The sequence below is a fragment of the Crotalus tigris genome, unplaced genomic scaffold, assembly GCF_016545835.1.
Source record: "Crotalus tigris isolate CLP2741 ecotype Arizona unplaced genomic scaffold, ASM1654583v1 scf7180000017555.296843, whole genome shotgun sequence".
Taxonomy (NCBI): Eukaryota; Metazoa; Chordata; class Lepidosauria; order Squamata; family Viperidae; genus Crotalus; species Crotalus tigris.
This window is the reverse complement of record NW_024096471.1, coordinates 76679-97431: the sequence shown is the minus strand read 5'-3', so window position 1 is coordinate 97431 and position 20753 is coordinate 76679. Positions and strand designations below refer to the sequence as shown.

Genomic DNA, 20753 nt, shown 5'->3' with positions numbered 1-20753 from the left:
TATTTTTTCACATTTTACAATCCACTTGCTCCTAGTAAAGTCAGCCTGTAGCCATTAACAGTATGAGACAGCATCAGCAGTAAACTCTTACAATTACAAAGTTATAATTACATCCATACAATGCAACATAAAATGCACAAATAATATAAAATAATAGAATATTTTTTAAAAAATTAAAAACAAGAGCAATCCAACCACCATCCATAAAGCCATAATCCTAAAGGGGGAAAATGGAGGTATACAATAGATTTTTAGCCTCTTCTTGAAGGGAAGTAGGACAGACAGGAAGTGATCAGTATTACAATGGGAAGGGAATTCCACAAAGCAGGTGCCACTCCGAAAAAGGCCTTTAGCCCTGTATATTCCAACTAAATCTTTCTGATCATCAACCCCAGGACGCCTTTTGAAGATTCCTGATACTTCTAGTTCATAATATAACATAGTATAATAAAATTCTCAAATAGTTTAATCTGTAATTACAATTTTCACTTTTCCACCCAATTTTATTTATTTGTGTCCTATCCTTATTATTTTTACACATAATTCAAGGCGACAAACGTATCCAGCCCACCTTCCTCCTCAGTCTGTGATTTCTCTAGCTCATCTCTAGTTAGGATTAGATAGCCTGGTTAGAAGGTGGTGAGATAAATTTCTGGAGAGCCACTTTTAGGCAGATATTTGTATTTTGATGCAAAATGTTTATTTATTTATTTTTATGCTGCCTGTATTATTTCCTGGCTGGCTCAGGAATTCTGGGAGTTGAAATCCGCAAGTCGTAAAAGAGCCAAGGTTCCCTACCCCTCCACTAGACCAAATTTTCTGTAATATGCATTCCTTTCTTAATTCTATGTGGCATGCAGAGTGACTTTAAGATAATTTTGATTCCCGATAACTGTCTTGGAATCATTTTTTGACTCTGATAACTGCCTGGAATAACCTTTGCAGTTTTCTGGGCAAGATTTTGGAAGTGGTTTGCTATTGCTAGCTTCTTAGGGATAAGAGAGTGTGACTGGCCCAAGGTCACTTATCAGGCCTCCTGCATAAGGTGAGACTAGAACTCATGCTGTCCCAGGTTCTAGCCCAGTGGTTCTCAACCTTTCTAATGCCGTGACCCCATAATACAGTTCCCCATGTTGTGGTGACCCCCAAGTGGGTGTGGCCACCAATAAGAGGGAGTAGGACAGCTAGCGAAAAGGGAAAAAATGGCGGACAGCGTGGTTTGGCGACCCCCGTGAAATGGTCGTTCGACCCCAAATGGGGTCCCGACCCACAGGTTGAGAACCACTGTTCTAGCCTGATGCCTTAACCACTACATCATACTGGCTCCTTTTCAATTAAATGTACATGTATTTTTACACAGAAGAACAAATGCAGATGAATTTTCCCTTATGAGCATTTTTATCAATCACAAGTTCATTGTGATTTATTAGAGAGTGATGGTGTACATACCTGACAAGGGAAGACCTTCAGTAGATCTGATATTTCCCTCTATTGGGATGCCAGAAGTCTGTGTCTCAGGTGGTGCACAAGCATAAAAAGTCCCAGTTACTTGACAACCTACTTTCATACCCAAAAAAAAAAAAAGTTTTCACAAAGCAAAATGAACCCGACTGAACATCCAATAACATTCAAAACTTTCATCTGCTAGAATGGAAACAATTATCAATATGTAATACTCTCATTCCTTTAAATATTTTCCACTGTTCATTCTTAAGATTGATACATTTTCCTTATTAAACCATGGCTTCTTTGGTGAATCATCTGACAGAACTTCCCACTAACTGACTGTGTGAAACCTCTGTAAATCATAATGCTTTTATCCCCTCTGAACACAATAATATGAACACAGGAACTGGGGAGTTAAGGGTGATGGGAAGACTAACTAAATAGGAGCACTTTATCCATTTTAACTCACATTAGCATTATATTTATAATAAGATTGGACGGGTCTTCTTGTACTCTATCACAAGTAATGGTTTTTGGACTGCTTTAGAGCTATCACCTGTTTCCAATGATTTGCTTTATGAAAATTATTTTAAATTCAAGGGCTTCTGTCCTAGTATTTCAATCTAAATGAAATCAGCTAGCATCCTATATGTTTATTAAAATAAATCCTTCCTTAAATGCATATGCCAAAATTTGCTATCATACATTGAAGGCCAATGTAAGGTTCTATAGAATTACATTCTGTCCAAATGTATCTTTTGCTAACTCTACAAGCAATTAGTGGGCCAAATTTAAAGTAAAGGCATCCTGGCTCAGTTTACACGATACAGCATACCACAGAAGACTAAAATGGGATCAGGCATTTTGTGGTTCCTATGCTGTGGGAACACAAACATTTTAACATACTGTACAAGCATGATAACCACATTTAGTCCTATTTTATTATGGTGGCCTAGCATGTCACGTGAATTTGCACATTGTGGACATGGTTTTACAGCTTAGCATATTGTATGAAGTCAGCTCCTGTATGTAGTGTAAATATATCTTCCTATCCCTGGAGTGATTTTTTTTTTTTTTATCTAGTGTTGGCTAAGCATCCTGTTCACTTTAAATTATCATTTGTACCTTTCAAGTATTAAAATGAAATTAACGGAAAGCCTTAATTACATATAGGTTCCACGTGGGAGGATTAGTGGCAAAGTTACTTTTCATCACCCTCATAAGTGTCAATGGCTGCTGAGCAAGGCAGTTGCTAAACGAGAACCAGCTGCATTTTTCTATTTGGAATTCCTTCTTTTAATGAAAGGAATCTCCATTTTTGGGAAGTCAGAGTAAAATTAATAAATTAGTGTTCTAATAAGGACAAGAGAAATTTTATCTTATGATAAAAAAAAACATGCTTTGATGCCCTGGATGATAAATTCAGACTGCAAGTGTCCATTTTCTCTCACAATAAAAGCAGATCATAACATCATTTCCTTCCAGAACCCAAGAAATCTCTATTCCCCATTCAATCCCTTATCATAGAATTTGTAAAGGTAGACAGCAAACATGGAGAATTTAAAGTGCCTAAGTATAATCCATTCAAAAAGAATTATAATGTTTCATTAATATCAGTCAAAACATTGAGAAGTAATTTTTTCAATCACTGAAATCCATGCAGTTCAGAACTGCTTATTTTTTGTTGCACTATGCCAAATGCTAGCTTAATTCCATTGCATTAAAATTGATGGGATTTGTTCATAAATAAGCATTTAGAGCAGTGATTCTCAACCTTTCTAATGCCGTGACCCCATAATACAGTTCCCCATGTTGTGGTGACCCCCAAGTGGGTGTGGCCACCAATAAGAGGGATTAGGACAGCTAGGGAAAAGGGAAAAAAATGGCGGACAGCATGGTTTGGCGACCCCCATGAAATGGTCATTTGACCCCAAATGGGGTCCCGACCCACAGGTTGAGAACCACTGATTTAGAGAATAGACATAAAGAAACAAAGCAGTATTTTTGTCTATTTAGTTTTGTATGATTTTTTAAGTTTACGAAGGTAAAGAATAAACTGTTCTCATGATAACTAAAAACCTTGAATACATTCGTAATCAGAAGTTGGCTGTTCTTCCTTATCCGCTTTGTTTTCTCCTTTAGTTTAGATTTGCATAGCAAAGCACTCCAATCTTCATTGAGAATATAACATTTGTTTTACGCATTTAGTTACCTGCATAGTATAAACTGCACTTAACTGTTTTTAATAGATTTCAGGAATGTGGAACTATTCAAGTAATTGTGTAATTCTCTGAAATTCAATATAAAAACCCTTTCCTTAGTGTGTATCATAATATTCTTCTTTATACTATGCCAACTTTTTGCAAATATAGGAATTGTGAGACACATAGAAAGTTCTGCCCTTGCCAGAATTAGCTCAATCATTTTAGTGGAGATGAAAACTTCATGCAAGCCAAAGTATCCACGGAGTACCACAAAGTTCCGTCTTAGGCCCAGGACTCTTCAATATCTTCATAAATGACTGAGATGAGTGAATAGAAGATGACATTAAGCTGGCAGGAGTAGCCAACACACTAGAAGACAAGCTCAGGATCCAAAAAGTTCTTTACAGATTTGAATAATGGGCCCTACTCAACCACATCAAATTTAATATGGAGAAAAGCAAGGTTTTGCATCTGGGTATAGGAAAAACCAAAGATACAAGTACAAATTAGGTGAAACTTGGCTCAAAGACAGTAACTGTGAGAGGGACCTTGGAGTCCTAGTGGACGACCATTTAAATATGAGGCAGCAGTGTGCAACCAAAGAAAGCCATAGAATCAAAATCATGTGAAATATTAGTACTCCTTTATAAAGCTTTAGTAAGGCCACACCTGGAGTACTGCATCCAGTTTTGGTCACCACGTTACAAAAAAGATGTTGAGGCTTTGAAAAAAGTGCAAAGAAGAGGAACTAAGATGGTTAAGGGCCTGGAGACAAAAACATATGAAGAATGATTTCAAGAATTGGGTAGGGCTAGTCTAGAGAAAAGAAGGACTAGATAGCAGTAATCCGGTATTTGAGAGGCTCCCACTGAGAGGAGGAGGTCAACTTATTTTCCAAGGCACCAGAGGGCAGGACAAGAAACAATGGATGGAAACTAATCAAGGAGAGAAGCAACCTGGAATTAAGGAGAAACTTCCTAACAGTGAGGACAATTAAGCAGCGGAACAGCTTGCCATCAGAAGTTGTGGGTGCTTCATCACTGGAGGTTTTTAAGAAGAGATTGGATAGCCAATTGTCTGAAATGGTATAGGGTCTCCTGCTTGAGCAGGGGGTTGGACTAGAAGACCTTCAAGGTCCCTTCCAGCTCTATTCTGATTGAATTGAATTTCTACTCTCTGCTGAAGTAAACAAATCCAATTTCTTAAAAAAATTCTTTTCTTGACTTAGATGCACATGGAATCCTAAATCAGGAACCATCCACTATTTATTTCATAAGGTAAATAAAAATAGTCTGCAGCTCTATTGAATACAATGAGAATGTCTTACCATTCTGACATGATGGGCCTTGCCAGTGATGATTACGAGGTGGAAAAGAGACACTTGTACACTGGTATGAAAGATCAGGATGGGACTGGTCTGGTATGTATTCCCTCCAGTTACGGTCATGAGGTACCATGTAGTTAGGCACCTGTATATTTTATTAAAATATCACATGTCTTATTTGCAGCCAGTTACTAAAAAGAAAAACAGTGCTAATTCATTTTCAGCTTTCTAATTATATTCCCTTTTTGGTATATCTGTAAAATTAAAACTCAGACAAACACAGTGTTGAGCTTGCTTACAGATAATAAAGGGTTTCTGGAGAGACAAAGCTGTATATATCTCATTAATATACAAACTTATGGGTATCTCTTCAAAAGTAAATCCCACTGAATACAGGCACCTGTCTCCCTGATAAATAAAATAGGATGAGAACTCAATTATTATCCTTTTACTTCCATCAGGCTTAAATACAGACACACACATACACATCACTGAAACTGAATCCAGTTAATATCTTTATATCTAATACAGTGAAGACTCAATAATTCCTGAAATTCATTATATGATTCTGTGGAGGCCCAGTTTTCTGTAGATATATTTGCAACGTACAGGTAGTCCTCAACCTACAACCACAATTGAGCCCAAAATTTTTGTTGAAAAGTGAGACATTTGTTAAGTGAACTCTGCCCCATTTTATTACCTTTCTTGATACATTTGTTACATGAATCACTGCAGTTGTTAAGTGAATCTGGCTTCCCCATTGACTTTGCTTGTCAGAAGGTCGCAAAAGGCGATCACATGACCCTGGCACACTGCCACTGTCATAAAAGTATGAATCAGTTGCCATGCATCTGAATTTTGTTCCTATGACCATGGGGATGCTGCAATGGTCTTAAGTGTGAAAAACAGCCATAAGTCGCTTTTTTCAATGCCGCTGTAACTTTGAACAGTCACTCAATGAACTGTTGTAAGTCGAGGACTATCTGTATGTGCAGTGTTTCATGGAAAGGGACTAACAGGGGACTAACAAGGGACTAACAGGGGACTTTAAGCTTATAATGCATTGAATATATAGAGTGAAAGTTGCTGACAGTGAAGAATGTATTGATACAGTTAAACAATGCAATGAATGCAACTGCACAAATTAGGTGCTCTTATTTAAAAACAAAAATAAAATATTTCAGTTATATACTGAAATATACAGGAGAAATGAAATGAAATATGGTAAGAGTTCTGATACTCATCAAAATCTATCACAAGAACACTTATAAAATTCCTTTGGAAATATCTGATTGTTTATATTGGATATTTTTTGCCATTTGTTTTCATTCTTATCCTAATACAAGGAAATGTGTCATCTTTACATTTTCATTCTCCAATATACAAAACTAGAATAAATGCAAGGGTCATACCTGAGGCTGTAGTGCAGAATATGATGAATTTAGAGTGAAAGCGTTGTTCATAATCATCTGTGGATCTTCCAGGCTAAGTTGTTTTGATCCTGTACATTATTTGTAGACAGAAAAAGGGTGGTTTATATAACTTTGTAAAAATAGTATCTTGGGAGTATTTAAAAATGAAATCCCTACTATTAATTTCTAGCAGAAATAATAGTTCCGGCCACTTTATAGATACAAAGTTCATTTGCATTGTTAGAAAAAAGGCAGAAATCTAAAAGTGTATAATGAGAAAACCTACCTACCTACCTAATGTGTGTATATCTATATCTATATCTATATCTATATCTATATCTATCTATCTATCTATCTATCTATCTATCTATCTATCTATCTATCTATATGTAGATATATGTATATCTGTATATGTAGGTCATATACATATCTGTATATGTGTATATATGTACATATACACATACATATAATATACATATACATACATATACATATAATACACACATGCGCACACACACACACACACACATATATATATCCTCATCACATCCAATCATCTTGGAAAACTAAGTTAATTAACTAGCAGAGTTAATTGGCTGAGCACCTGTTCCATTGCAATATTTTTACACAGCTTTCTCTGATCTATGAATTGGGTAACTTTCTTCTCAAACCCTGCTTCCAGAATTCTTCGTCCTCTACCTCTCCAGAAGCTAAGGGTTGTTCCCCCACCTCTCTGATTCAAAAAAATTAAACATGTTGAGATGAAAAGCAAGGAGGTGGGAAATGTGTTGGCTGACTCTTGCTTTTTTGGACTATTGGATATCTGGCTGGCACAAGGTGATGAAATGCAGGGGTAGGGGGAATAGTGGTGGAGCATTATATAGTGGCACAGAAATTATTGTTATGGGGAAAGAGGAAAAGCTGGTGCCCGTATGGGAGAGGAATAAGACTCCACGTTTGAAAGGGAGAAAGCAGGTATTAACAGTATAACAGAGTTGGAAGGGGTTTTAAAGGCCTTCTTCTCCAAACCCCCTCCCTCTGCTCAAGCACGAGACCCTGTACCATCCCAGACAAATGGCTGTTCAGTCTCCTCTTAAAAAGCTCCAGTGTTGGAGCACCCACAACTTCTGGAGGCAGGTTGTTCCATTGATTAATTGTTCTCACTTTCAGGAAACTTCTCCTTAATTCTAAGTTGCTTCTCTCCTTGATTAGTTTCCATCCTTTGCTTCGTGTCCTGCCCTCAGGGGATGGACAATAGGTCAACCCCTTCTGACAACCCCTCAAATATTGGAAGATTGCTATCAAGTCACCCCTAATCCTTCTGTTCCTCAGACTACATATACCCAGTTCCTGTAATGGTTTATTGTATGTTTATCCACTAGTCCAGTGATGGCGAACCTTTTAGAAACTGAGTGCCCCAAAACTGACCCCGCCCCACTCCATTTCCCCTACCCTGCCCCCCTATCCCCCGCCTCGCCTGCCTGCAGGACCACTCACCACCTCCAGGGTCTGCTGCAGATCCCCCAGGCAGCCCAGCAGCGCTATGGCAGCTATGGCTGCGCCCTGCAGCATCAACTGTGTATGATAGGGTGTAAGGGCAGAGTCTTGTCTACGCTGCCTGGCTACTATGTCCTTGGCTGCGCTGCTCTGTGTGGGCCACACTCAGGGGGCAACTCTCCTTCAAGGGGGCTTCTAGAGAGGAGGGGGTCATGGGGGAGGCGAGGCTGGGGCAACTGCACGTATGCCCACAGAGAGGGCTCCGAGGGCCACCTCTGGCACCCGTGCCATAGGTTCGCCACCACTGCACTAGTTCCTTTGTTGGTCTTCTCTACGCTCTTTCTAGATTATCAACATCTTTTTTGTAGCTCTAGGCAATTAACCAGTGAGGAGTATCATATTCAAATCCCCAATGAAGGATAAACAGTGATTGCCAGATGCTTTCAAAGCTCAGTTTAAGGCGCAGCACTACCTTTTTTTGCTCCTTCCGGTATTATTCTATATACTTTATATGGGTCTGATATGTCCAATTGACTTCTTTCCACCAGTTCTTCAAAATCATTGCTCTTGTTCAAAGCACAACGCAGCCTTGTCTTCCAAGTGGGAGGATCTGGTTTATCAATGCCTTCTCTGAATTTCCCTTTGAATAGAGCCCAAGCCTGAAAATATTTGCAGAAGTTAATCAAAATATGGATCCTCCAGAACAGCCTATGGCATTAACAACAATAATATAAATATCACACTAATAAATATCACACTAATAAATACAATTTCCACAGAACTATCATGGGGCATGCTATGGGACTCATATTTTCCTACGGGTAGTTCTGTCTAGGATCTCATTGTCAGTGTAGGACAACCCTTGAACAGATTCAGCAGTAAGGTAATTAGACACAGTTTCAAGATTCATTATATCCATTTCACTTCTCTATGAACTAGATGGTGTGACATTTTTCAAAAACTGAATATTTGTAACCCATTCTTCACCATTTCACTTCAAGTTTTCTTTGCAGAGATATGGCAACTAAAGCAAGCACAGAAACCTTACTGCATCTTCTATAAGTTGTGTAACATCTAAACCAACCTTAAATCCAGATGGCAGAAAGCAAAAACTATATTAGAAAAAAACAATGTGTACTCAATAAGCAAGTGCACTAATGTTAAATGTGATGGTTGAATAACTAAGGAGAAAGATTGTGCCATATGAATTCTACCAGTAGGGTATAGAGTTGCTTTTAAAAAAAATACTTACTATTAAAAGTAATTAGCTGAACTCATTTTAGCAGAAATTTAACAGCATTGCTTCAGGTAATACTCCTCAATAACAATATAAACAAGGGAGTTTTAGAAATAAATTCTTACTAAACAGTTATGGCGCTTGCTGAAGTTAATGAAAAAGTCTGCAATCCTATTCAAAATTATACACAAGTCCAATTGATATCTATGGGATTAAAGTATATGCAACTGTGATCAGGCTTGCAGACCTAATGAATTAAGCCTTGGGGCAATTAATCAAATGAGAAAAAAAGAAATTATACAGCATGGTAGGAATCTGCCAAGTGTGACAGAAAAGCATTTTAGTTCAGCAACATCTAGGATGTAAGTTGAAGAAAGAAAATAGGATAGTATTGTCAGTAATTTAAGTTAAGGGTGAGATCTCCCAACTGGAACTATATGCAAAACAGCAGCTCAGAAATAAGGGTGGATGCCCACAGAGGATTAAGGAGCAAGGCAGTTCTAAGTGCATTGCAATGGAGGAATTTGTTTTTAGCAGCAAAACTGACCTCGTGCCACATTCATACAAAAACCCATTTCTATTCCCTTTCCCTCAAGCTTTATTCATTAAAGCACCCCATGTTGAGGATGATGGAAGTGCTATCAAGCACCTGAAATTCAAAAAGCCTTTTGGATCGATTGCAAATCTTAATCTACCTTTTTCTTGTGATTTCCATGACTTTTTGCTTGAAGCAATAGCAAGAATTGCCTTAAAATAAAATTTAAAAATTGCTTAATTCTAGTATTTGGTGAGATTTTTTTTTTTCTTATTCTAGTGTGTACTAGGTTATAAAAGCAGTTTGTGGCAATTCCCATTTTAAGCCTACAGCTTTGGAGAAGGTTTTGTTATATTGGGAAATTAATCTCAGAATTTAATTAATAGTGGGTAGTGCCTGGAATTAGAGTTGAGAAACCTAGATTCAGATCCCAGATAAGTCATTTAATTTATTAGGTATCCTTTGTTAGTGTGTCTCTCGGGGCTTCTATCTTGTTGTGGAAATAAAACAAAAAAAAAAAAGGATTCATTCTTTGGGCACACTGAATTCACACCCATGCGTGTGCTTCATTACATATGTGACTTTTCTCCACTGGAAAATGTGATGTTTTATTATAGTCCCTATGTGAGGAACATGCAGGTTGAAATGAATCCTAGGTTTCAAGTATTAACTCTGATAATCTCACCATTATTAGCAAGCTCCACCTTACCACCACTGCCAAATAGGTAAAAGCTGCAAGTCCCATCGATCTTATAGGTGCCCTGTCTCTCACACAGAGTTAATAATTAAAGCAGTCAGTAAAACTGACTGGCATTGTCAACTCCAACCAATATCAGAGTACCTCTTCTTTCTTCACAAAGTTCATTTTTGGGTGCAGTATGCACAAGATCCCATTTGAGAGGAAGGGGGGGGGAAAGTATCTCATTTTCCAGATGAAGTCTGTTGAATGAAGACGAATTCATCAAATTGTTCCAACTAGCCTTCCCAAACGGATACCCTCTTCATGCCTTGAACTATAGCTCCCATTACCCCTATCAGAATGAAGGATGGGCTACACAGTGAGTATATTTTCTTGGGGGGGGGGTCGGGGCATAAAACGGGAAAACCTGCAAAAGGGAGAAGAAATCTGAAGCAGGTGCCTCAAGATGAGGAAAATGAATTGTACAGCAGAATTTACAAACTTGATGAAAAAAAAAAAGGGGGGGGGGAGAAGAAATCAAGAAGAAAACCGAGATCATAAATAATTAAATCAAATTAACCTTAAAGGACAGCTTTCTGGAGGGAGGGGGGAAGACTGGGCTTTATAATAAAGAGCACGCGGTCGCTGTCAAGATAGCACTCCTAAAGCACACCAGATTAGAGAAGAAAGCTGAGGCCACTTTCCTCAGAGGGACCTTGCCCTCAACTTCTAAAAGCAAGTGGCCGCGGCCCCCTCAGCCAGCTTCTCAACCCTACCAACTAAGGTGGCTTTTGCGAGCGACTGATTGACGGCTTCGCGCGCTCCCCCTCCCCTCTGCCGCCCCCCCCCCCAGGAAGGCGTCTCCGCTACCTTGAAGAGAGCGGCGTCCTCCTCGCGGTTGTAGTCCTGTTTGCCCGCGTGCTTCCAGGGGATGCGAAAGATGCTCTTCTCCTCGTTCTCCCATATCAGGCCCGGGTATTTGGTGCTGTCAATCTGCTCGATCAGCCACTGCCGGAGTTTCCCGTTGCCGCAGCTCACCGAGCTCATCCCGCCGCCCTCGATGCTGCTGCTGCTGCTGCTGCTGCTACCGCCGCGGCTGCCTTCTAAGTTCATACCAGGCGCCCCGCCAGCCTCGGCTCCTCCCGCTCCTCCCCTGACGAAGGAAGGAAGGAAGATGGGGAGGGAGGAAAGTGAGCGCCCCGCTCAGTCACGTGTCGCGCCTCAGCCCGGCGCGCACGTCAGTTCCAGACAAGAGCCCGCCGCTTCTTTCCCGCTCTCGCCCGGCCGCGTCTTCTCCACACGGAGGAGGCGAAGGCGCCGCGCGCGAGGGAAAGCCTCGGCGTCCGCCAAGGCCGTTTCCAGTAAAGCTCCCCGCGCTCTCTGTTCCCGCCTTTCCCTGTTATTTCTCTTCTCTTCAACCGTGCGCCAGGCCAGACCCGGCACGGTTTCAGTTTAAAAACCTCACCACACCGGAATCGCTCGGCTGCCAGGCTGAGATCACTAATGGGCGGTTGTGTGTCTGTGGTGGGGCGGGGGGGGGATTTGAACTTTGGCGTTCGAGCCCCCGACGCCTTAACACCTGAAGAGGCTCTCCCTCTGCCTGCAGCCTTGAGTCTTCTAGCTGGGGTTTACGGGGCAAGCAGTTGGAAACGCCCGTCAGAATCCACCTGCCTTCCCCCGGCTGACCCTCACTGACCGCGCCTTTTCGGGGCTTCCAAGCCCGTCTGGTGGAGCTGTTCAAGCAAGCACCAAGCTAGAAACCCCGGAGGCCGTGAGCTCTAGTCCCGTTTTAAGCACCAAGCCAACTGGATGACCTTGGGCCAGCCGCTCTCTCCTCTCTCTCTCTCTCTTTCAGCCTTAGGAAGGAGGCAATGGCAAAACACTTCGGAAAACCTTGCCAAAGAAACTGGGACTAGGTTCCAGGAATAAATGAATTTTAAAAAAATACAACCTGATTTAGGCACTGCCTTTCCCCCAAAACACCAACCTTTGAATCTTCTACATGTTGCTGTCCTCACTAAATCAGGCTCGCCTGATTCTCTAGAATCGCCTGCTACATAACCCTATATAAAGAGACTCGCATACACGCGCACAATCACACAACAGAAGTCTTCAGATTAGGTGGTGGTTGGTGGTTTTTTTCCCCCCCTTTTCGTTATTCCTTTGCAGCATAGCCTTTTGCCCCAATCAACCAACCAACCAACGATTCCACCAGCACCAACCGTCCCCCTCCTATTAAGTTTTAATGACTAGATCCACAGCTGTTTCTCCCCTCTAGGTCCCTTCTTGCACAGGCTGCAGGGCGACGGCCAACCACCGACCCCATCCCTACCTTCTCGCCCTATAGGACTAACACACCGTTTCCCGACCCGTCGCTTTCTTCTCTACATTTGCTTTCCCTTCCCCTCCCTCTCTTTCTCTTCCAGTACGAGGAGCAAAAGACTTAGTTATACGGGTGTCCTAACTTAAAAAAAAAAAAAAAAAGCAAGCTCTGCCTTTCCCGGCACTTTCTGCTGAAATCCGGACTTTTCTGCCCGCAAACCTGGCATGGACGAGACTTCGGCGTAGTCCTAGTCTATTAGATAGCGGACTTTTTTTTTTTTTTCCCGTAGGGCGAAGCACTACGCACACAGTTCCCTCCTCTCCTACACATACATACAACTTCCTCTTGACATACCTTGTTTGACGCTAATTCTCTCCAGAGATCTGTGGTTGTTCCTTTTTACCCCCAGGAGCCAAAACACCCCTCTTTCCTCCCCCTTTTTCTAACCCACCCATCTCGCCGCCTGTCAGTTTCTTCCCTCCCACTCTTCGCCATTTCTCAGCCACCTCTCTCTCTCTCTCTCTCTCTCTCTCTCTCTCTCTCTCTCTCTCTCTCTCTCTCTCTCTCTCTCTCTCTCTCTCTCGCTCATTCTCTTCGCTCGCCCGCTCGCCCTTCCTAGATTTGCATTTGACACCCCGTTCGCCTTTCTTTTTCATGCATCAACTCCAGTCTCGCCACCTCTCCCTTCCCACGTACTCGCGCCCTGGCCTCTCTGCGGGAAACTCCTCACATTTACCCGCCCCAGCGCCGACCGACGGTGCCTGCGCCCACTCGCGTGGTTAGGAAAGAAGAGAGGAGGGCGGCAGCGGCGGCGTTTCTGCCCTTTCACATTGCACACCTGCCGAAAGCGCCTCAGCGAGTCTCTGCCCCCCCCCCTTCATTTCCCTGCAAGAGCCCGAGACTTCGGGGGATTCTCCGCTGCGGCTTTAGCGCCTCTGCCCCAGGAAGCTTGCCTTGGGGGCATTTCGGCCTCCTTTCTGCCGAATTCTGTCACGGGCAGGGCGAGTGTCAGGACTCGCTCTGCTGCCAGGAAAAGGCACGCACCATCCGGAGCGCATCTTTCCTGAGAATGTGTGAATGGGGCAGTCCGGAAAGGACCTCAGCCCTCCCTTCCCATCGGTAGACTCCAAGCACGAGGTTAGGGCGCGCCAGCCTTCCCCATCCCGCTCCTCGTCGAACGGGGTCAAAACCTCGGCTGAAAGAGAGGGAAAATTGCTGCCTCTTCGAAGGATCTGTAAAAGCCCCGCACGGCCGTGACTGCAGTTTATAAAGTAACAAAACCCGGAAAGGGGGTGGGTTTCAAAGCAAAGCCCGCTTCAATGGGCAGCTAGATACTTCGAAAACTTCTCCCTCTCTCCCCCCGTCCCACGCCCGAGTCCTTGGGGGGCTGTTAAAAGGGAATTTCTGCCCGTGAACGTGGGAGGCAGAACATGATCAGAGTCATAAGACTTTGGCCGTCTGAGCCGCCGGTGCGCTTCGATTGAGCCGCCTAACCTGAGCAGATGCCTTGCACTGTCAAGGAAGCGAAGGTGGGGGCTCTAGAGGAGGCTGAGGCTTCCATTTTTAAAAGGAAGATGTTCTACAGCAGTGTTTCCCAAACTTGACAATTTTAAGGCGTGTGGACTTCAACTCCCAGAATTCCACAGCCAGCGTTGCTGGCTGTGGAATTCTGGGAGTTGAAGTCCACATGCCTTAAAATTGTCAAGTTTGGGAAACACTGTTCTACAGTATTAAGGGAAGCCGTTCCGGGAGTGGGAATAAAAACAGGTAAGAAGAGGAGGGGTGAGGGATAAGCCTACTGCTGCCGTCTTTTTTTTTTTTTTTTTAATCCTAAACTCGGTGGGCAAAATCGTAGGGAGGGGAACAGCAGAAAGGAAAGTATGGACCAAGCTTTTTTACACGGAGCTGGCAAAGTCGTCTCTAACGGTGCTGGTTTGGGGCGGTCTGCGGGATGGGGGTATTCCAAAGCTTTTTCGGTCCCCAGATGCTTGGTTTCGGCCTGGGGCTCACCGCCTCACCCGGGGCTCTGCAGGTGCTGAATTTCAACCTCTTTAATCCAGTGTTTCTCAACCTTGACCATTTTAAGGCATGTGGACTTCAACTCCCAGAATTCCACAGCCAGCAATGCTGGCTGTGGAATTCTGGGAGTTGAAGTCCACATGCCTTAAAATGGTCAAGGTTGAGAAACACTGCCTTTAATCCCAGGCCAGATCTCTGGTGGATTGGGGACCGGTTTCTTCATTCGTCGGTGAGGAATTCAAATGGTCGTGAATTCCACGTAGGGTCATGGTCTATGAGGCGCTTTGGTGTGGATTTGGTTCCAAATCCCTTCGACCCACAGTTTTCATTCTTTCCTTCCAAAAAGTTTTAAGTTCGCCCTGTTCCTACAGAGAGCGGAGGAAAAAGGAAAGCTTCCGTGGCAACTGAGCTCTTTGAGATAGAATCAAAGCTCATTTGGTCCAACTTCGAGTTAATTTATTTCAGAGGTTCTGTTTCATCCAGCCAAACAACACCCATAGCATCTTATCTTCTAAAATAACTCCCTCATCTCCCACCATCTCCATGTGGATAGCCCCGAGTTGGGAAACATCGTTCCCGCGCGTTTTTGGAAGGCTTGGGGATAGCTCTGTGTATCTGTAGATTTACTTTCTTCCCGTTCAAAACCTGCCTTTCTTCAAAGGAGCTCAAGTCGGCTTACAAGAACATTACCTCTCGTTTTATGCTTGGTGAATGAGAGTGACTCCCCAAATCATCCAGTGAGCTCCATGGTCAAGTAGGAACTTGAACCTGACTATTCTGGATCTCAGTGGCCCCCGAAGCAAGCAAGTAGTATGGATTTGTTCTGATTCTTTACCAGACTTCCTACATCTAGCATCTTTTTCTGCCAGTCTTTAACAGACCACCCCAGACGTTTTCTGGAAACTTATAAGCAGGGTTGGAAGCCAACTGTCCTCTCCCACTGTTTCAAGTAACCAATAAAGCCCAAAGTTGGACGGTCCATTTTGTTAGGTACATATTCCAGCGGCTAGCTTTTGATCAGACTGATGCAATGATAGCTACTGACATAAACTGTCTCAAAAAAACTGCCCCAGATGTTATTTTCTGAGACCGAAGTACCCCCTTCTGGGGGGGGGGGATAGAGAACAATCTGTTCATTAATATTTCTGCAGCAAATCTCCCAAAGAACTAAAAAAAAAAGCCTTTAAAAAGCAACTGGATTCCAAAAGCTGTTGGAGAGACTCTTCTAATGTTTCATCACCTTCACCATGGCCAGGCTTAATTTCTAATGAGTGATTCAATTTATTTTCAGAAAAATAGAAGATTTGAGCTCCCTCAATATTCCTGAGTGCTGTCTCCCGCCTCCTTGCCTAGGTGGAAAAGTTATGGCTTCTCTCTGGCTTTTCAATGAACCCGTGGCTAGCCACTGGCTTCGCAACGGAGTTCTGTACGCCCCTGGAATAAATGCCTAACTAAATGGACCGTCCAACTTTGAAACCATTGGTTTCCAACCCTGCTTATAGGTTTCCAGAAAACATCTGGAGTGATCTGTTAATGGGTGGCAGAAAGAGATATTAATGTGAGAAGTCTGGTAGAAAGTCGGGACAAATCCATACTACTTTCTTGCTCCGGTAGACGAAACCAAGCGAGATGCAAACTAGTGACATAGAGAATTCCAGATTGGAATTCACCCTCTCCTCCAGTAAAGCCTTACCAGCATACCTGAGGAGGCAGAGAGAGGGTGGTGAGCGAAGGAGAAGTAGAACAATTAGAATAATTAATCGGTGGAACAACCTGCCTCTAGAAGCTGCGAATGTTCCAACACTGGAAGTTTTAAAGAAGGGACTGGACAGCCGTTTGTCTGAAGTGGTATAGGGTTTCCTGCCTGAGCAGAGGGTTGGACTAGATGACCTCCAAGATCCCTTCCATCATCATCATCATCATCATCATCATCATCATCATTATTATTTAGAAGAGAATGGTGGGAAGTGCAAAAGCGATTAACAAACTCTTCTTCAATGAAGTTCTAAGTCCTCTGTAGAGACTCGGTTATCAATACTGGTAGGATAAACACATTAAGTGAGGCTATTTAAATACTGCTTATTGAGTTTTAAATTGCTGTTGGTAGTTCTCTCTCTCTCTCTCTCTCTCTCTCTCTCTCTCTCTCTCTCTCTCTCTCTCTCACACACACACACACACACACACACACACACACACACACACCTTCTTCGCTGTGCAGATACATCAGCAAAAGCTAACGACTCAGAATCGGTAAACTCTTGAAGATCCAGTTTCGCGAAAGTGGAGGTGGTGGATACAAGGCAATCCTGGATCCCCTTCTGGCCAGTCGGGCTAAATTTCACCCTAACGCAAGAAAATTTGGAGCGACCCGACTGCCTCTTTCAACAGGCAGGAGGGGCATTTGTGTAGCAGAATATGCAACGAACTATTCAAACCTGTTCCTTTCGCGGGATTCTGCAATTGTGGCTCAGAAAACTGCAGCGATCCAGAAAGTCAGTTCGCCAACAGGGGAGATTCAAACCAGTTTGATAGATTTGGACATAAATGAACGTGTGTATGTGTGTGTGTGCGTGTGTGTATTCTCTCCCCTCATGTTCCCCTCAACTAAACACGGGGGGGCAGCTTAGTTTGCACAATATCATATATACATTGTGCCAATATATGTGAAAGGTTACTTCCCTCCACACCCCCCCCCCAAAGCCTCTCTACAAACTAGCAAGTTTCGGAGTAACCTAGAATAAAATGTAGCCCAACTCCTTATTTTTGCAAGGAGCTTTAGAATAGCCGTGCATGCATTTGAGAGAAGAAATGAGCAAATCTTGCCACGATTAAAAATTCCTGCCCCCGACCGTACACGCAAAGAAATAAATCCCCTTGATTTTTAGGGGGACTAAAGTTTATAGGATAACTCGACTGAAAACACGCGCGCAGACCGAGAGGATATTTTGCAGGCACATCGCTGCAACTTTCCTGATTCTGCTCGGTTTCAGGTGTGCATCCAATTTCCATAATTCCTAACCAGCAAAGTTGGTTAGAGACGATGAGATCTGAACTCCAAAATATCCGGAGGGGACCAAATTAGGAAAATCATCTTAAAAGAAAGGGAGGGGGGACCCAAATCATCACCACCATCACGGACGAGGTTCCCTTCTGCGAGCTGAAGATTAGATTGAAAGCTGAGCGGAAACCCACTTTCAAGGGCGCAGATCTACCCTCACATGGACCAAGGAGGACTTCATTTCGCTCGGCCCCCCCCCCACTCTTCCTGCCGGCGCCCCTTCCCCCTCTTTTTAAACAACTCCCACCATCAGGTTCAGCAGCTCGTCTCTTGAGCTCCCTAACTCCAGCAAGCTGGAGCGCCGTCTCTCCACGCGACGCGGATTCCTCAGTGTATCTATACTCCCTTTCATTCATAAAATGCGACGCCGCTGATCAAGGAGGGGGAAGTAAAGTAAAGCACTAAAGAAAGGTGTCCAACAGCCTCGAGGGGGGGGGGGAGGTTGCATGAAAGAAGCCGACGTTGTTTTAGAATTTAGGATCTGCAGCCAAACGGGGGAATAATTTACACACCCCGGTTCGAAATTAATGGCTGATTTTTATTTATTTATTTTTGTGGACTACACAGTAGGTCTATCTAGTATGAATCTGTTTTTAACCGGGATGGGCGGCCGTAGAAATTGAACAAATAAATAAAATGCTCTAGCATACCAACTTCTTCCTCTCTGTCTCGTTTTTAATGCTTATTCCCCCCCCCCCTCACCGCGTTCTAGGGAAAAGAATTGAGAAACTCGAACGTTTGCAGCTGTTTTGGAAATCTTCCGCTGGCCTCACCGGTATGGATTTTGAATCAGGTCAAACTTTCTTTCTTTCTTTCTTAAAGAGTAAAGGGAGTTTATAAAGAGTGAATGCCTTTGCGCGAGGGAAACGGAGCAGGACCTTCTTCCCGTTTTACGACCATTACCTGACGTTAGGCAGGTACCATTAACAGGAATTCCCACCGTCCACGCGGGCACTTTCCTAAATTCAAGACGGAAGAGTTTAACCTCACCAGGTTTTCTGCCGGATAACAGGTGAATCCGCTAAGTTCAATTCTGGGGAGGGAGGGAGGGAGGGGGGAGATCCAGCAAAGAGATCGGCAATTACAGTATGTTCTTGCTAGATCTGATGGGCCTTTCTGGAAGGGAACATTGGCTCATGGCTGTTTTTTTTTCTCTCTCTCTTCAGCCACCAGCCCGTCTCTTTGCACGTTTTCGCTGGGATAGAATTCGCCCCTGAGAAAAGATACCGGCGTATTCCTGCCTTTCCCCCCCCCCGCCCCCCACAAAGCCCCTTGGCATCTTACAAGGAATAACTCTAGCGGCGTCCCCCCCTCCTCCTCCCTCCCCCTCCTCCTCCCTGCCCCTCCACCTCACACCCAAGTCTTCATTTTGGCTGCTCATCCAATCTCCGGCTCTTCTCAAAGATGGTTTTCCCGATCCGAAATAGCGACAGAAAGTGAAGTCCCTTACCTCCGTCCCTTTCGCTCTCACTCACTCTCTCTTTCTCACTTTCTTTCCAAATTCCCGGGAGTGATGCGCGTGGCGCCGCTTTCTGAAAACGATTTAAGGAGGGGGGGGGAGAGCAGAGAGGATGATGGGATCAGGTTTCAAACGAGAACATAACTGAGGTAAAAACGAAGCGCAAGAGGAACTTTAAAGTCTGAAGCGAAAACGTAGGGAGGAGGGGCTTGGGAGGGGCGGGGCTTGCAGGGGGCGGGGCTTGCGCCCGCCTTCGCCCCTTACGGGGCCAGGAACGGCCGGAAGGATGCGGCGAAGGGGGGGGGGGTCGGTCTTCTCATGGATGAGCTGAGGTGGGATGAGCTCGCCAGATCCTGAAGGATGGGTGGCAAGAGCTTGGTTTCCAGAGGAGGGAAATGGCACCGCTCTCTCAGGCGAGCAGTTTGCAATGGGACCCCCCCCCCCCCAGCACAGACCGACAACATGATTTCCTTCACGCCACTTGTCAAAGGCTCTCTTTCCCGCACCCTAGAAATAAATTAGATTTTAAGAATAATGGCAAGGGGGTTAATACTCTGTAGAACGCACGTTAGAGGGCGTAGCAACCTCATCGGATGCCCAGGAAGGCTTAAGAAGCTCACCCACAACCCCCGGTCAAAATGACAGAGGTTGTGAATGTTTCTATCTTCTCCCTGGAAGATATCCCATTTAAACCCCCCCCCCGCCCCCCTCAAAGGAAAGGTGGGTTCCCCATGGGCAGGGGTAGGCAGCCTTGGCTCTTTTATGACTCGTGGACTTCAACTCCCAGAATTCCTGAGCCAGCCATGCTGGCTCAGGAATTCTGGGAGTTGAAGTCCCCGAGTCATAAAAGAGCCAAGGTTGCCTACCCCTGCCCATGGGCATACTAGCAACTTGATGATAGCAGTACACCAGTGTCTTGAGATGATCAACTGCTTTGGAGCATCTCAGGGGGGAAATATATATATTTAACTTCGGGCAGCATGACTGACAGCCGCATTTAGTTCCCACTTTCAGCCGACTGAGTAGAGCAAAAATCGAGCGTGATACACACGGAGATGTGAATCTGCTCCCAAGTACTTGGAGTTAGTAACATGAAAATTGGGGTGGGGGGGGAATCTCATTTGTCTTTTAGAGCCCAATTATGTTACTCATAAGTTTTTAAGGGGTTAAATTGGTCAAATTTATTCTGGGGGAAGGAAATCCTCACAGCAACCTGAACTGGAACTGCGACTTTGCAGAAAAAGCAAAGTCTTGCAGAAAAGAAAAAAAAGCCCCTTATCCTCTGTATTTAGGTTAGGTGGAAAAGTGAGGGCAATAGAGGTAGTTTTTTTTTTTTTAAATCATACACATCGTCTACATTGTGCAGTAATGAGCCCCTTCTGTTCGATTTCTCTAGCTTCCCTGGAAAGGAAACAAGGAATATTAAAGTTATAATCTGTCTTCATCAGTAAGAGAAATATTCTGGGAAGGAAAATTCTGGTTCCAATTTGTCCATCTGAATCTATCAACAAGAATATTTCTTTTGATCTTGACCTGCCTCTTCCATATAAGGTGAGCTGG

General features: G+C 43.7%; 1 protein-coding gene across 2 annotated transcripts in view; it reads right to left on the bottom strand.

The window, feature by feature from the left end:
• The window catches only part of IRF4 (interferon regulatory factor 4), a 28033-nt gene extending 8720 nt beyond the window's left edge, over positions 1–19313 (bottom strand). The window contains exons 1-6 of one of the 2 annotated variants that reach the window (XM_039347150.1): positions 19185–19313; positions 11205–11487; positions 8356–8542; positions 6387–6475; positions 4978–5119; positions 1450–1560 (exon numbers count right to left, since the gene is read on the bottom strand). In XM_039347150.1, coding sequence (XP_039203084.1) covers positions 1450–1560; positions 4978–5119; positions 6387–6475; positions 8356–8542; positions 11205–11447 — 772 coding nt within the window. In that variant the 5' untranslated portion in view covers positions 11448–11487; positions 19185–19313. The remainder of the gene's footprint in view (positions 1–1449; positions 1561–4977; positions 5120–6386; positions 6476–8355; positions 8543–11204; positions 11488–19184) is intronic. The other variant, XM_039347160.1, reaches the window with a different exon arrangement.
• Positions 19314–20753: the final 1440 nt, after the last annotated feature.